This window comes from Amblyraja radiata, chromosome 3 (assembly GCF_010909765.2).
Source record: "Amblyraja radiata isolate CabotCenter1 chromosome 3, sAmbRad1.1.pri, whole genome shotgun sequence".
Taxonomy (NCBI): Eukaryota; Metazoa; Chordata; class Chondrichthyes; order Rajiformes; family Rajidae; genus Amblyraja; species Amblyraja radiata.
In genome coordinates, this window is record NC_045958.1 from 65,696,517 (window position 1) to 65,712,518 (window position 16,002).

At 41.6% G+C, this 16,002-nt stretch overlaps 2 protein-coding genes across 5 annotated transcripts in view; one reads left to right on the top strand and one right to left on the bottom strand.

Moving 5' to 3' along the window:
- ttc39b (tetratricopeptide repeat domain 39B) overlaps window positions 1-4,544 on the bottom strand; it is a 150,188-nt gene extending 145,644 nt beyond the window's left edge. Inside the window, exon 1 of one of the 3 annotated variants that reach the window (XM_033017944.1) lies at window positions 4,438-4,544. Coding sequence is in view for 1 of the 3 variants with exons in the window: in XM_033017949.1 (XP_032873840.1) it covers window positions 4,351-4,368 (18 nt within the window). In the remaining 2 variants the exon portion in view is untranslated. Of the gene's footprint in view, window positions 1-4,350 lie in introns of all 3 variants that reach the window. The other 2 variants (XM_033017943.1, XM_033017949.1) reach the window with 2 other exon arrangements.
- snapc3 (small nuclear RNA activating complex polypeptide 3) overlaps window positions 4,534-16,002 on the top strand; it is a 28,796-nt gene continuing 17,327 nt past the window's right edge. For both annotated transcript variants that reach the window (XM_033017950.1, XM_033017951.1), the window contains exons 1-6: window positions 4,534-4,800; window positions 7,235-7,312; window positions 8,768-8,852; window positions 9,695-9,799; window positions 10,995-11,144; window positions 14,890-14,972. In XM_033017950.1, coding sequence (XP_032873841.1) covers window positions 4,541-4,800; window positions 7,235-7,312; window positions 8,768-8,852; window positions 9,695-9,799; window positions 10,995-11,144; window positions 14,890-14,972 — 761 coding nt within the window. In that variant the 5' untranslated portion in view covers window positions 4,534-4,540. The remainder of the gene's footprint in view (window positions 4,801-7,234; window positions 7,313-8,767; window positions 8,853-9,694; window positions 9,800-10,994; window positions 11,145-14,889; window positions 14,973-16,002) is intronic.

A 16,002-nucleotide genomic window follows, 5' to 3' on the forward strand; every position in this document is an offset into this window, starting at 1 on the left:
TTTCTTCCATATGTACTTCCCCCTCCAATGGGGAAGACATTGGGCTGCCCCATGTGCGAGGCTGCTGGCGCGGCCTGCTGTAGGCCCGTGCCGATACAGCTCCCTCCTTTGGAGCAGATCATTGTTGGAGCAACTTCTCCATAAGTTGCTCCATGTGGGAGAGTCGTCCTCAGACGCTCTCCGTTGAGGGAGGGTATCCCTCTTCCCCGGACTCATCTGAGTCAACGGGTTTGTTAGAGTTGCGGGTGGTATTACGTCCCGCAGGACCACCACGGAGCTCCTCCTCCTGCACGAAGTCTCCTGCCAATTCTGCTGCCGGCGCTAATGTCGGGAACAAGACCGTCGCCCGCTACTGGGAATGCTGCGGTCTTCGGCAGCCGACTTCCCCGCAGACCGTCTCCTCGACATCTGGGCTCTGAAACTACAAAAACCTTCAAGCCCGAAAGAACGCAGGTAAGTAGTTCAACTTTCCTTACCTGCCCATCCCGGTGGCTGGGAGGACACAGTGCCTGCCAGTCCGTCGTGCGCGTTGCGTTCAGACGTAATGACGTGCATGCAGACGGACGGCCCTTCTTCACGTAAGTAGTTCAACTTTCCTTACCTGCCCATCCCGACGGCTGGGAGGACACAGTGCCTGCCAGTCCGTCGTGCGCGTTGCGTTCAGAAGTAATGACGCGCATACAGACGGACGGCCCTTCTTCAAGTAGTCACTCACGTGACTCCGAAGTAAAATCCATGTTTTGTGTGCTATCTGGGCAAATGGTACCATATATCAGTGCAATCCTACCATACACGAGTAGAACAGATAGTGAAAAAAGAATAAGGAAACATAGTGTTAAAGCTATAAAGTGCAAGAGTTACAAAGAAGTGGATTGGAAGTAAGGGAATACATCCTTAGCATCTGAGAGGTCCATCAAGAGTCAGATAACAGCGGGGAGCTGACCTTGAATCTGGTGCTAGGTGCTTTCATGCTTTTGTACTTCTGTCCACTGAGAAAAGGTTTTGTGTAGATGAGGAAGAAATCCCATCTATAAGGGAGAAGCCAGTTAAACACTTGGGTAGGTGGTATAACAGGAAGATGGAGACACTGAAAAGGTTCAGCAACTTAGAAAATATGTTGTTGATGGGTTAGAAAGGATAGAGAAGTCCGGGGTTCTAGGCACATTGAAGTTGTGGTATTTGTAGTTTGGGTTATTCCCTGCGTTGATATGGCCGTTAACAGTATATGAAGTGCCAAAATCTAAGGTGGAAAGGGTTGAGAGATTGGTTAGTTCATACTGTGTATTAGGAACTGGTAAGGAGTTCCTCGGTGTCTTAGTAATGTGGCTTTATATGGGAAAGGTATTCTCCATTTACCATTGTCTAGCCTAACAAAAGGGGGAAATGGAACTCAAGGCAGGCAGTGCAGGAAGCACAGGCAGCGCTGAGGCTTACAGACATTGTTGGTAGGGTGCAGCAAGGGAAAGGAAGCCTGGGGCTTAACACAGGGAAATTAGTGTGGAGTAAGGCAGGTCCAACAGAGAGGAGAAAATTGATTGTGGAGGTGGTATGTCATCAGGAGGAAGCAGTGACTCAGGTTAAGCATGGACAGTGGATGAACTGTGAAAGTGTAGAAAAGAGAAGATTTAGCTGGAAGGACCTGTGGTGCTTGGAGACGGGTCTTGTAAGTTGCCTGACAGGAGCTATTTATGATGTACTACCATCACCGCAGAACTTCAAACACTGGAGAGGTGGGAACCCAGTGTGTTCCCTGTGTTTGGAGGTGACAACGTTGAGGCATATTTCGTCAGGATGTAAGACTAGTCTTTCTTAAAGTCGATATACTTGGTGGCATAACCAGGTCTTGAAGTGTATAGCTACAGCAATTGAGAGGAGAGCTCAGGTGAACTCTGTATGAAATAGAACTGTGAGTGTAGCTACTTATTTTGTCTGTGAGGGAGAGAAAGGTAGAGGAGGAAAGTTTTATAGACAGGCATGAGTTAGGCCAGCTAAGGAGAGCCAATGATTGGGAGATGCAGGTAGACTTGGGAGGAAAGCTTGTTGTTCCGCAGGAAATAATGTTCAAGTTCAAGAGAGTTTATTGTCATGTGTCCCTGATAGGACAATGAAATTATTGCTTTGATTCAGCACACAGAATATAGTAGACAATTACTACAAAACAGATCAGTGTGTCCATATACCATTATATAAATATATACACACATGAATAAATAAACTGATGAAATGTAAATAACAGATAGTGGGTTATTAATGATCAGAGTTTTGTCCGAGCCAGGTTTAATAGCCTGATGGCTGTGAGAAAGTAGCTATTCCTGAACCTGGTCGTTGCAGTCTTCAGGCTCCTGTACCTTCTACCTGAAGGTAGCAGGGAGATGAGTGTGTGGCCAGGATGGTGTGGGTCTTTGATGATACTGCCAGCCTTTTTGAGGCAGCGACTGCGATAAATCCCCTCGATGGAAGGAAGGTCAGAGCCGATGATGGACTGGGCAGTGTTTACTACTTTTTGTAGTCTTTTCCTCTCCAGGGCGCTCAAGTTGCCGAACCAAGCCACGATGCAAGCGGTCAGCATGCTCTCGACTACTAGTACTAGTTCAAGGCCAGATATAGTGTTATGGTCAGTTAGACTGTGTATTTTATACAATTGATGGTGACTTGGGAGAACTCAATGGATGAGCTTATGAAAGGTAAAAGTTTAGATATGTAGATTTGGCAGCAGAAGTTGAGCACCGAGGATGGAAAGCAAATGTACTTTGGGTTGTAGAGGTTTCATACCGCGATCAACCACGTCGCTATCTGGAGAGTTATGAATTCATGGCAGTTTGTGTCAGGACACAAAGGAGATATCAGAGGCAGCAGAGAAAGGCAGTAGATGGATTTGGAGAAGAAACAGTGTCATTTGGGGGTAGAAAGGAAATGTATAACGCGAGGTAAGTGTATTCCTTTCGGTTTTAAACAGTATATGAGGTTGATATTAGTGGCGCTTTGATTGTTTGATGGAAGGTTATGTTAAGTGTAAGACAAGACGCAGGTGTTTAGCATTTGCTTGAGTGTGGAATCAATCGTCTGTAGTTTCTTTTACTTAGTGGATATATACATAGCTAGCTGCTTAGTGGTGCATACTGGAGGCATTGGTGGTGAGAGCAGATATAATTTACAATTTTACCAAGCCAATCTGCTTACAAACCGGGACGTCTTTGGAGAGTAGGAGGAAACCGGAGCTCCCGTTTTATGCACCTCTATAAGATCACTCCTCATCCTCCTGCACTCCAAGGAATAAAGTTCTTGCCTTCAAATCTCTCCGTATAGCTCGGGCCCTCAAGCCCTGGCAACATCCACTTAAATCTTCTCTGCAGAATTCATGGGTCCTCCTATAAATTAGGGTATAGTGCAATCTTCCAACCTACCTCATAGCTGTCCTTGGAATTTTTCTCTGTAACTAACAATATTGTGCAACACTATGTTCTGTATCTGTTTATTTTTTCCTTTGTACTATCCGTTGTATTTGTGTACAGCTCGATTGTACTTATATATATGATTTGATTTAATGTGACATGATAGCACGCAAACAAAACTCTTTTCACTGTATCTCAGTACACATGACAAAAATAACCTAGGAACAATGGTTAATTTCTCTGAAATACACAGGAGGGGTGTGAATTGTCACTAACAGGTGAACATCACGTTTATACCAAGTTTTAATGTAGACCCATTCTTCACTACTTACTTAGCTACCTTGGAATGGAGCCCCTTGTAGTTTTTATTTCACAATTTGAGGGCGGCACAGTGGTACAGTGGTTTAACTTGCTGTCAGGACGGAGTTTATCCTGGTGCATCGGCATCATCCCACATTCCAGAGATGTACAGGTTTGTAGGCTTTGGTAAAATTGCCCCTAGTGTGTGGGATACAATTAGTGTGTGGGATACAATTAGTGTGCGGGTGATCGTTGGTGGGCCGAACGGCCTACTTCCACGATGTATCTCTAAACTAAACTAAATTGGAGTTTCAATTTTTTTCGCCAGTGAATCCTGTAAATAGCATGGAAGACATGCAGTTCGACCAAATAAGAGGCTTGGTTTTATTACCTTAATGATCGCGTTATGAAACGAGTTGATAACAGCAGACAGTAACTCTGTTCTGAATGAAGACACAAAATGCTGGAGTAACTCAGTGGGTGAGGCAGCATCTCTGGAGAGAAGGAATGGGCGACGTTTCGGGTCGAGACCCTTCTTCAGACTGAGCATCAGAGCAGAGGGAGACACAGAGATATGGAAGGGTAAGGTGTGAAAACGAGACATCAAAGGGGACGTTGTTCAAGGGAAATGTAGAACGGTTCTTTCCACAGATCTTACCTGATCTGCATTTTCCATCAATCCTCAGCCCAATATTTTTTAAAGCAATTTAATTTATTATTTTACTTTGGTGAATGTTTAGTTTACCGTTTCGTGTATTTCCCCAGTTATTTTAAACGTCTCCAGCAGGTCGTCTCTCGCCGTCACCGTTTCTAGAAGCAAAGATCATAGATGTGCCTTCCATCCCACAATGCCGAGCGCAGACATGGCGGCGGGGCCGAGCGTGGCTGCCGTCTCCGTCTCCGGACCCGACCACGACCATGTCCCCGATTATGAGCTGATAGATGTAAACACAAAAGCCTTCAATGTCGGCAGCTTCGGTGGGCTGTGGCGAGAGAAGCTGAAGAAGACGGACATGGCGCTGGGTCGCGAAGGGGACGTGGTGCAGCAGCTGGTTGCCCAGTGGAGCCTGCCCACCAACATGGTGGACGAGTTGCAGATGGTGTGCAGGTGAGTGCGCCGACCAGGGTTAGTCAAGTGGCTGCGGTAAACCAGGTGAGAAGGGGCGAGTGGTGAGTTGACGGTGATTGATAACAGTTTTTAAGTGGAGCTCGGGGAATGAGGAGAGAGCAAAACAAAAAATAGTACAAGATGTAGAAACAAGGAACTGCAGATGCTGGTTTAAATCAAGGATAGACTCAAGTTGCTGCAATTACGCAGCTGGTCAGGCAGCATCTCTGGAGAAAAAAAGATGGGTGACATTTCGGGTCAGAACCCTTCAATACAGTGTCCTTTAACCACAATGTGCTGACCATGATTCCAATCCATTTAATGAATTTCACCTGCCTGCACATGGTCTGCAAACTCTGCTCCCTGCCCGTTTATATGTCTCAATACTTTTTAAATGGATGCTATAGGGAGGTTTCACGGCAGTCAGGTCACGACCCATGACCCGTACTGTTGCTACGCTACTCCAAATGGAGTACACGCGATGAACTGCAGGTAGGCACTTACCATTGTTTCCAGCGTAGCGGGGCCCGTTAAAACCCGCTGAAATTGTCAATTTTTGCGCTGTAAATAATTATGGAAATCGAGATAAGAGTGTGAGACATTTAGCCTACTTCAGAATTCCAAAAGTGAGGAGAAAGGACCGTAGATAGAAGTGAGAGCTGAAGGGACAACAACAGCCAGAGTGCTTGGCGAACATTGGCCGTTTGCTCACTGCATTTCATCAACTAAGGCATTATTTGTGTTTTTTCTTGATTCCTTTGGCATCTAAAAAGTTTCAGAAATTATAAATCTGGCTGTAAATTTTTTAAATCGCCCGTGGTTCTCAAGTGGATTTTTACATACAAAATGAAAACGCATCTGAAGAAAAATTTACAGCCAGATTTATCACTTCTGAGACTTTTTAGATACCAAAGGAATCAAGAAAAAACACAAATAATGCCTTGCTGGTGATGAAATGCAGTGAGCAAATGCGACAATTCCCAATATTTTCAATTCCGATATCCCCCTCCCATTGGTACGGAACTTTTGCATTTTTCAGTTTGAAATTGTGCAATATGGTGCATACTGTAGCGAGTCTTTTAACTTACACTTGAATTCAATATATATATATATATATATGCTTTAAATTGGATTAGCTATGAATAACGTTAGACTAAATTACATTCCTAATTACATTCCACAGTAGAGCCCAGGCTCTGATCGACACGTGCAGCACATGAATTATTTTAGTGTATTCATGTATGGAAATCGGGTTATAATCAAACACTTGGCCCATGTTGACCAACCTGGGTCTCACTGCACACCAGGTACTACTCCTGGCCCTGCTATTTGCATACCTTCTCTTATTCCTGTACCTGAGTCCAGCCTTACACCTGGCCCCCTATTCTACCCTGATCATGGCTGCTTACCTGCTTAGGTTCCAGTGCTGAACACTCCCCTGGTCCCAGCTTTGACTGCACACCTAGTACTATTCCAGACCTTGACTCTGGATGCACACTTGGCCTTGCTCATAGCCCCTTTGCACTGACAATATATGTGCCCCACACATAAAGCCCCATATCTGACCCCCTGGACTTAACCTATTACGTTCAAATCCAGAGGTGCTTATCTAATGCAGTAATCCTTTATGGGGCACTTCACAGACCAAATTATGGATAACAACATTTGCTACATTCATTTTCTTCCTTGTTATCTAACATGCTAGTTACTTTGTCAAAGAAGTCATCAATTGGTTGAACACAATTTCTCATCCATAAAATTATACTCACTCATCTGTATAAGTATTCTGTTACCATTTCTTTCATTTTCCTAACAAACTGTCCTGAAGTAATTTTCACCCCCAATATTTTCAGTATTTTGCTGTCTTCCTCTCAGCTGGGACTTTTCCGAAATGCAAAGTCCAATAACTATATATTTAAGCAATATTATTCTATTAAATGTGATCTTGAGAGTACATAATATTTTCTGTGGTATTCTGTGGGTGGGGTGGGGGTGGGGTGGGGGGGGGTTAGAAATAGTCAGTGAGATAAACAAACATAATAATTGAGTGGCAAATGACAATAGTGCTACCTTCCCAATATTTAACTCCCCATAGCAGATTATCAGTTTTTCTGTGTCACATTTAACGTGCTCTGAAATGTTGCCATTTATACATTAGTGTTGTAATAATTCGAACGTTTGAGACTTTCACTATTCTCAGTAAATTTATTGGAAGACTTGATGCCGCTCATAGAGGTCTAAAATTCTGTTTAACTCGTTGCAATACATTTGGGATCTTCCTATCTCCTCTACCAGTTCCCTCAGTCAGGACAAAATTAATACCAGCTTACTAGATCAAGAGGCCATAATTAATAGTTTGAATTTGTAATTTTATTGAACTGCTGTTTCACAAATGACTGACTGACTTTGATATATTTTGTTTGTTTTTGAACAGTGTAGATACATTGGACTGCTCAAAGGAGACGACCAATTCAGATGTTATTCCGCAAGATACAGATCTGGTCACGTTACAGTATGTTTGAGATTCCTTCTTTTGAAGTACTGTAAAGGCATTTTGGTAATTTTAGATATTATTTTGGGAAAAAATCTTCTAGCCTAACCTCGATATGGTGAAACGTATGCAGATGTAATTGAGGCCACGTGGAGAGCACCAAATCCAACAGATTAGATTTGAAAAGGAACATGTGAACCTTTGTCTCACCCTGAAATAGAGTCCTCCACCGACACACATGTTCATGATTAGTACGGTGTCTCACCTGGGCTCCCTGGATAAAGATGAGGAAGGAGGTGTCGGCTCAGGTGTTGCATCTCCCAAGGTTGCAGGGGAAAAAAATTAAAGGTGTCATATTATTGCTCCTTTAATTGTTGGAGATCAATGTGTGTATAATTTGGGCAGGAAGTTTTGTTTTGCTTTTGGTTTGGTATGGCGATGTGTTGTCATTTTTTTATATTTTAACAAAATCCAATTTTTATTTTTGTGAATATCATTTCAATTTGTTTTGGGGTTTACATCAACTAATTTTTTTCGGTTTGCGATGCTTGAAATGTGATGTGAATAATCTTTTTGAAAAAAATGATTATGCAAATATGTTCATGTATGTAGTAGGTTATCACAATCGAGACTTTTGTGAAACAGCTCAAAGGGGTTCATCTGCTTGATTCAATGTAATCCCAAGCTGTAACATTGGATATATACATGATAGATGGATGTTTTTTTCTTGCTCCTTTTTATGTTATAGTTTCTATTGGTGACATCTGAATTGCTTTGGGAATTTAATAGATTATTTTTTTAATTTTGTGTGATCCACTGCATCGATACTATAAAATCTGAGAAATGTTTTTCCTATAGAAATAATAATTCTACAGAAATCATGGACTAGATCAGGCTTTTCCTTAATTTCTTAAAGTCTTTGATTATGTTTGCGTAGTTGAGTACAACTACACAAACATAAATCTTGATTTGGATGGCGGAAAGGAGTGGAATTGGAAAGATGTGACTAGTGTTGGGATCCCGTTGGATGTGGTAATAATCTTGGAGGATTATGTGCTGTATGCAATGGATGATGGAGTGAAAGGTAAGGACTAGATGGACTCTGTCCCTGTTACGATTGAGGGGGAAGGGTAGCAAGAGTGGAGCTGCGGGATACCGAGGAGACGTGTGAGGGCATCATCTATGATAGAGGGAATTCCCCCGTTCCCAAAAGAATGAGGAGCTTACCTTACTTGGTTATAGCAGACAATCGGCAGTATCAGATACCATTCTCTCCCTCCCCACCCCCCATGGTCTATTTAACGATGGTTTATACAAATAAAAATAACGATCGTTGTCAAACTCCTTGTGAAGAATGATCAACATTTAATCCACTTCCACAGAAAACGTGGAAAGAATTGGATGCCATGAATTGGTGGTTATCCTGTGGTTTGCTTGCAGCTTGCAACTTACCGTGAATTTATTCACTTTGTACAGAATCCGAAAGAAAGTAATTGAAAAGAAAGAAGAGCGGTTGATGTGTGACCGTACATGTCGGCAACAAGTATTTGAACAAGAACATGCAAGTATATTTGACAAAAATATTTGTCATATTTTTAATAGGTCACGTGAAGTTCAATAAGTCAGACTATGGTTGCGTGATCCCTCTTTTTCTGCCTCACTTCTCACCTCTATGGCTTGCTAGCTCTCACCCCATCCCTTTTCCACTTCTTTATGCTGGCTACTTCCCTTCTACTCAGTTGAGAGGAAGGGTCTCAATCTGAAATGTCGACTGTCCATTCCTTCCACAGGTGCTGCCTGGCCTTCTGAGTTCCTCCAGCGGCTCTCCTCTTTGTACATAATGTAGCATCTGCTGTATCTTGTGCCTATTGCTATGTGATACCTGCCTACTGTAAAGCACCAAAAATTGAGTATGAAATAAATATTTTGCATATTGATTATATTTAAAATCAAAAGAATGCGGGTGGTCTGAAATAATACGTGGGTTTACTTGGGAAGTTCACTTTATATTTTTCAATTTTAGGGAGCAATACTGTGTCATGAAGTTGAACGTGCAGTGCACCAAATTTCTAATTTTAGCAGTAATCAAATTGTGTTGAGTAATGGTTGGAATACTTTTGCACTGTACTTAGAAAGGCAGCTGTTTTGTGGAAATGGGTAACATAGTATTTGAATGAAAGGTTATGGGCATGATGACAGTATTTTCATTTAAAATTAAAAGCTATTTATTCACACCCGACAGTAAAATGGGGATCAGTGTCCTCAGTTATCAGCTTATATTGCTTTCTATTTCATGCAGAAACAAACCTAAAATGAAACTCTTTTTTTACCTTGGTCACCTATTCTCTCGATGTATCCATTTGCTTAACAAACTTGATTTTGTCTTTATTTTGTGTCATTCAGGAAATGCAAACTGTGGGAAGGAAGCCCAGTAATTCAGAAAATTTTGTTCCAGCTGGAGAGGTTATCCTAACTATTAATATATACTCCCCTGTTATATTTACCAAGGTGCGTGTGTGTGCTTAAATTGTACTTATAAGCCAATGATTTCCAATCAATTGGGCCATGCCACAGATTTATATTGGGACACTAGGTGTGATAGATTGCACTTTTGATTAGCAAATAATCAATAGTGGGCAAAGCTGTTGCGCATGTAATCTCGGTACCTGTAAGTACTTTAAATTTTTTGAACAAAATGTTAAAAATGCCAGGACTAAAAAAGTATATGTTTTGATTATTGTGAATTTGGTGGAGTTCTAAAGTAAACAAAATATATACTCTGTGCCATTCATCTTAATTAATTAATAATAGTGGCTACATTATACATTAGTTTTCTCTTTTTTCCATCCATCTAAACTTGGGCTTCTAGTAATTTTTTCAGATTTTAGTTTTTACCATATAATTATCTAGCCTTCTTTTGAAAGCATTCATGATGTGTGCAAAAAAAGGTATTTTTAACTGATATAAATTTACCTTTGTTACTTCAATCAAAAAATACTAAGGCTGTATGTTACATTGTTTAATGGAATATCATCACACAAGTGTCAATAGAAGTGATTAATTGTCAATTTCTATGGTCACCCATGGTGAAACCGGCAGTCTGTGTTCTGAAGAGATCATAGTATCTGATTACGGTGGGTAGTTTGCATGGAAACCCTAGATTGTTTTTCCATCTCACCCTGCCGCCGGGACATATTAACTAATTCCTGCTTGCTAATTTTGAAAGCAGCTCTAGTTTCCAATCAAATTATACTGTCCAATTTAGCCTGTAGTTATACTTTTTTTTTATGATTGATCATCCCACAAGTAGGAGTGTGGCAACCTGATCATATTTTGTTGTTGAAACAAAAACAGCAACAAATGCTGGAAAATTATAATTGATAGATCAAGTTCAACCGGAATTGTTAACTCCAAAATAAATCTGATTTCCCTCTCTCTCTCCCTCTCCCTCTCCCTCATATTCTCTTCTCACTACCCATCCTTGTAAGTTTATGTGCAATTCAACTTAGGGTGTCCTTTTAAAACTATGAAGATTACACGTGTACATAGAAAGTTAAAGCCCAAAACAATTTTAACATGTCTTAACTATTGAAATAAAGAGCCTAAGAAATACATATCATTTTGCAATTTTTCATTGATTGCTGCCTGTGTGTTTTTGTACATTTTGTACCTGTACTGAAATGTTTAACTTGTTTTTTGACAGCACAGAGAAAATAAACCCTATAATACTATGCTCGTTCTGGGTAGTCAGAATCTAACAGAAGTAAGGGATGCCATTTCGTGTGTCAGTGATCTCCAGATAGGTGGGGAGTTCAGCAACACACCAGACCTAGCTCCAGAGCATATTAGCAAGGTATGTGGATCTATTACTTTAATAATTTAGACTCCAAATATAAAATCAAGAGGGGAGTTGTAGATAAATGTATATAATGAGATATTGGTGGCATGTAGAAGTATTGAAAATATGTTTTTTTTATGTTAAGCTTTCCTCCTGCATATAATTTCTCAAGAATTCCAACAAAAACATTTCCTTGTAGGAGTCAACTTTAAAGTGATGTTTCAGTGTAGAAATATGCCCCACAGACTTGCACATAATAACCAACATGCCCCATCTGCAACTATACCACCTGCCTGCGTTTGGCCCATACCCGTCTAAATTTATCCTATTCATGTACCTGTCCAAATGTCTTTGAAATGTTCTGAGAGTACCTGGCTCTAGTATCTCGTTCTGGTACCTCCTCTGGTATCTCCTTCCATTTCCCTACCCTGTATTTCTTTTTTTTTTAAAGCTGCCCCTCGGGCTCCATTTAAATCTTTCCCCCTCACCTTACACCTGTGTATTCATGTTCTTTATAAAAGACGGTACATTTACCTGATTTATTCCTCCCATAATCTTAAACACCTGTATAAAATTACCCTTTATCCTCCTGTGCCCCAAGAAATAACGCCCTCATCTGTTCACCCTCAAATTATTGCTCAGACCCTCGAGTCACGACAACATCCTCGTAAATCTTCTCTGGAGCTTTTCTAGCTTAAAAACATTCTTCCAATAATAGGGTGACCAAAACTGAACACAAAGCTCCAAATGTGGCCTCACTGATGTCTTGTACAATTGTAACATAACTTTTATACTCAATAACCTGACTGGTGAAGACCAAAGTGCAGAAAGGCTCCTTGACCCCCTTATCTACCTATGGTGCTACTTATAAGGAACTATATGCCTGTATTCCTAGGTCCCTCTGTGCTGCAACAATCCTGAGAGCCCCTGCCATTCACTGTGAAGATCCTACCATGGTTTGACTTCCCAAAGTGCAACACCTTGCACTTATCTGTATTAAACTCCGTTAACCATTCCACAGCTCACCCACCCAACCAATCACGATCCTTCTGCAATTTTTGACGATTATCTTTGCTGTCTACGATGCCACCCTCTTTTGTGTTATCTGCAAACTTGCTAATCATACCTCACATTCTCATCCAAGTTGCTGATATAAATCTCAAATAGCAAAGGACTGTGTACCTGAGACACAGCACTAGTCACAGGCTTCTAGTCCAAAAAACAACCTTCCATCGTTACCCTCTGCTTCCTTCCATTAAACCAATTATCTGAAGAAGGGTCTCGACCCGAACGTCACCCATTCCTTCTCTCCAGCGATGCTGCCTGTCCCGCTGAGTTACTCCAGCATTTTGTGTGTAAACCAATTCTCTATCCAGTCAGCTAGCTCTTCCTGTGCTGACTATCCCTAATCAGCCCGATGTCTATCACCTCTTACACCTTAATACTGATTGTACTCAAGGCACTTTTAACTGTCCAAAGTTCCACAGTCTTCACCTTTTCTCCACAGAGGAGAAATACTCATTCAGAACCTTGCCCATCTCATTTGGCTCCACACAGATATGACCACTTTGGTTTCTAAGTTTTGTATTCACCGAGAAGGAAGAATTAGAGGACAGTGGAGAATACAAATATGCTAGGGCAGTTTGAGAACAAGAAGGAAAGTAGAGAGAATCCAGGGAACTATGGGCCAGTGAGCCTCCTGTCTGTGGTAGGGAAACAATTGGAGAAAATTCTTCGAGATAGGATTTTACTCCCATTTGGAAGAGAATGGGATATTTAGGGATAGCCAGTATGTTTTTGTATGCGCCAGAAGTTGATTGAGTTTTTTGAAGAGGTGACAAAGGAGATTGATGAAGGTAGGGCAGTAATGTTGTATAAATGGATTTTAGTAAGGCTTTTGATAAGGTCCCTCATGGCAGGCTGATCCAGATGATTAAGATGTATACGAGTCATGATGACTTGGTCGTATGAATTCAGAACTGTCTTATCACGGAAGACAGAGGGTTGTGGTGGAAGGAAAATATTCTGGCTGGAGGTCTGTGACCAATGGAGTTCCCCACTAATCTGTGCTAGGACTGCTGCTGTTTGTGATATATATAAATGACCCTTATGTAAATGTAGATGGGTTGCTGAGTAAGTTTGCTGAATACACTAAAATGGGAGGAGTTGCAGGCTGAGGAAGATACAGTGGGAAATAGATAAGCTGCAGAAATGGGTGGAGAAGTGGCAACTGGATTTTAACCCGAGCATGTTTGAGGTGTTGCACTTTGGAGGATTAAATGTAAGGGGAAAGTTTACAGTTAATGGCAAAATCCTTAAATGTGCAGAGAGTCCAGTCACTGAAGGTGGCAGCAGCACAAGTAGATAGGGTGGTCAAGAAGCCTTATGCTTGCCTGCATTGCTTGGGCATTGAATGCAAGAGTTAAGGGCCTGTCCCACTGGTGATTTTTTTCAGCGACTGCCGGCATCATTGACTGACGTATCAGGTCACCGAAAATTTTGCGGCAGTGACCCGGCGTGATGACGTTTGACGTCCGGTGTTTTTTCAAATGTCGCAACTTTTTTTTGTCGCCGCTGGATTTTGAAATGTTCAAAAATTTTGGCGACATTGATATGATGCCGCCAGTCGCTGAAAAAATTGCTAAGTTGATACAGGCCCTTTAGGAAGTCAAGATGCAGCTCTAAGGTATCTGAGCTTGAGGAGTGACCTAATTGTTTGTGTAAATTGTGTTGGTGTGTGTCTTGGTTCTTTTCTTGTATGGCTGCAGAAACCAAATTTCGTTTGAACCTCATGTGAGGTTCAAATGACAAATAAATGGTATTGTATTGTATAGAAGTATAGAACATTTTCAGAGACGTTGATAGAGTAGACAGTCGGACCTTTTTCCCCAGAGTAGAAATGTCAAACTCTAGAGGGCATAGCTTTACGTGGTGGCCTGGAACACAGTGCCAGTGGTGGTGGTGGAGGCAGATGTGATAGTGGGGATTAAGTGGCTTGGGCAATTTACAACCCAGCAGCCTGATTTCTCTAATTTCAAGTGACCCTGCATTCCCTCTCTCATCATCCTCCCCCACCCTAATCATCTTGCTAGTTTCACTGTTCCTATCGCCTCATTATCACCTCTTCATCAGCCAACAATCGACCATTGTGGGCTCCACGTTGCCTAAATCATCAGTGCCGACTGAATTATTCTTTACTTTTTCATACCTCTAGTTTCCCCTCTCCGCTAGTCTGAAGAATGGTCTTGACCTGAAATGTCACCTATTCCTTTTTTCCAGAGATGCTACCTGCTGAGTTGCTCCAGCCTTTTGTGCCTAATGAGGCTTTAAGTTAGACACATGGAAGTGCAGGGAAAAGAGGGATATGGATCATGTGCAGGCAGATGATGCATGTTCGGCACAAACATTGTGGGCCGAAGGCCCCATTCTTCTGATTTACTGTTCTATGTTCATGAAATATATTAAGAATTTGTGCCGCTTGAACCTTGCTGACGTGGAGATTAATGCCAGTCGTTTCAGTTTTGAATTAGTTTAATGCCATGTGCACCAGATTGCAAAGAAATACCTTGTTCTCATGAAGCTCTCGGAGTAAGCAGTAAACACAGAATAATGCTAATTGCAACAATAAATACAAGTGCATCACAGCAGAATGGTGCAAGATTATAATGCAAACCAAAATAGTACAAAAAATATTAAAGTATAACGGCTGCATATAATAATAACATAATGATTCAAAATTGCTGTTTTTCCTTTTAAATAGGACTTGTACAAATCAGCATTTTTCTTCATTGAAGGAACTTTCTATAATGACTTGAGATATTCTGAATGCGGAGATCTGAGCAGGTAGAGATGAGATGCAATGCAACATTCACAGTTTTTCCAGTATTTTTGTTGCAGGTATCAATTATAGTAGTTGGAGGGGGGGCCTGTATTCTTGCAGGGATTTTGCTAGTGATACTCAGATGGGTTTAAAATAGAGGGGTAGGGGAGTAGGAATCAGAGTAGTGGGTCAGAAATGGGAAGGAATGATTAGAAGGTAGAGGAAAAAAACAGTGGGTCTCAAAGGAAGGACAAGCAGGGAGAGGTGAATAAATATGGTAATGCAGATCAGCTGAAATGTGTTTGTTTATCTGGTTTCTCCACTACGCTTTTTGCATTGTATGACTCGGGGGCCCCAGAAGAGATCCTAATGATCTAAAAATATGAACCCCTGAACCCTGCAGCAGCTTCTGAGCAACACATTGGATGACCAAAGACATTGTTAAACTTAGTCCAAAAAAGGGAATCGCATGCAAGATTTAAGAGGTTGAAAGCTGACAGGGCCTGAGTTTGTGCTTGGAGTCTGAGGATGTAGACGAGGTACTAAACGAGTACTTTGCATCTGTTTTTGCCAAAGAGGAGGACATGGAGGTTTGTGAGACCAGCGTGGAAATTATACAGGCAGTATGGGATTAAGAAGAAGGAGGTGTGGGGACTCCTGAAGAGCATTAATGTGAATAAATCCCCAAGACCTGATGGAATTTATCCCAGGTTATTGAGAGAGGCAACAGGGTAGATTGCGCGAATCTTGATGAAGATCTTTGTATCCTCTCCAGTCGCAGGTGAGGTCCTGGAGGACTGGAGAGTAGCTAATGTTGTTCCTTTTTTAAGAACTGAAGCAGGGAGAATCCAGGGAATTGTAGGCCATCGAGCCTCGCAGGGAAACCATTGGAGAGGATTTTTCGGGATGGGTTTTACTCCCATTTGGAATAGTATGGGTTAATTAGGGACATTCAGTAAGGCTTTGCATTCAGCAGGTCTTTTCTTACTTATTTGATTGAGCTTTTTTGGGAGGTGACAAAGATAATCGATGAGAGGGATATATCCGAGGACA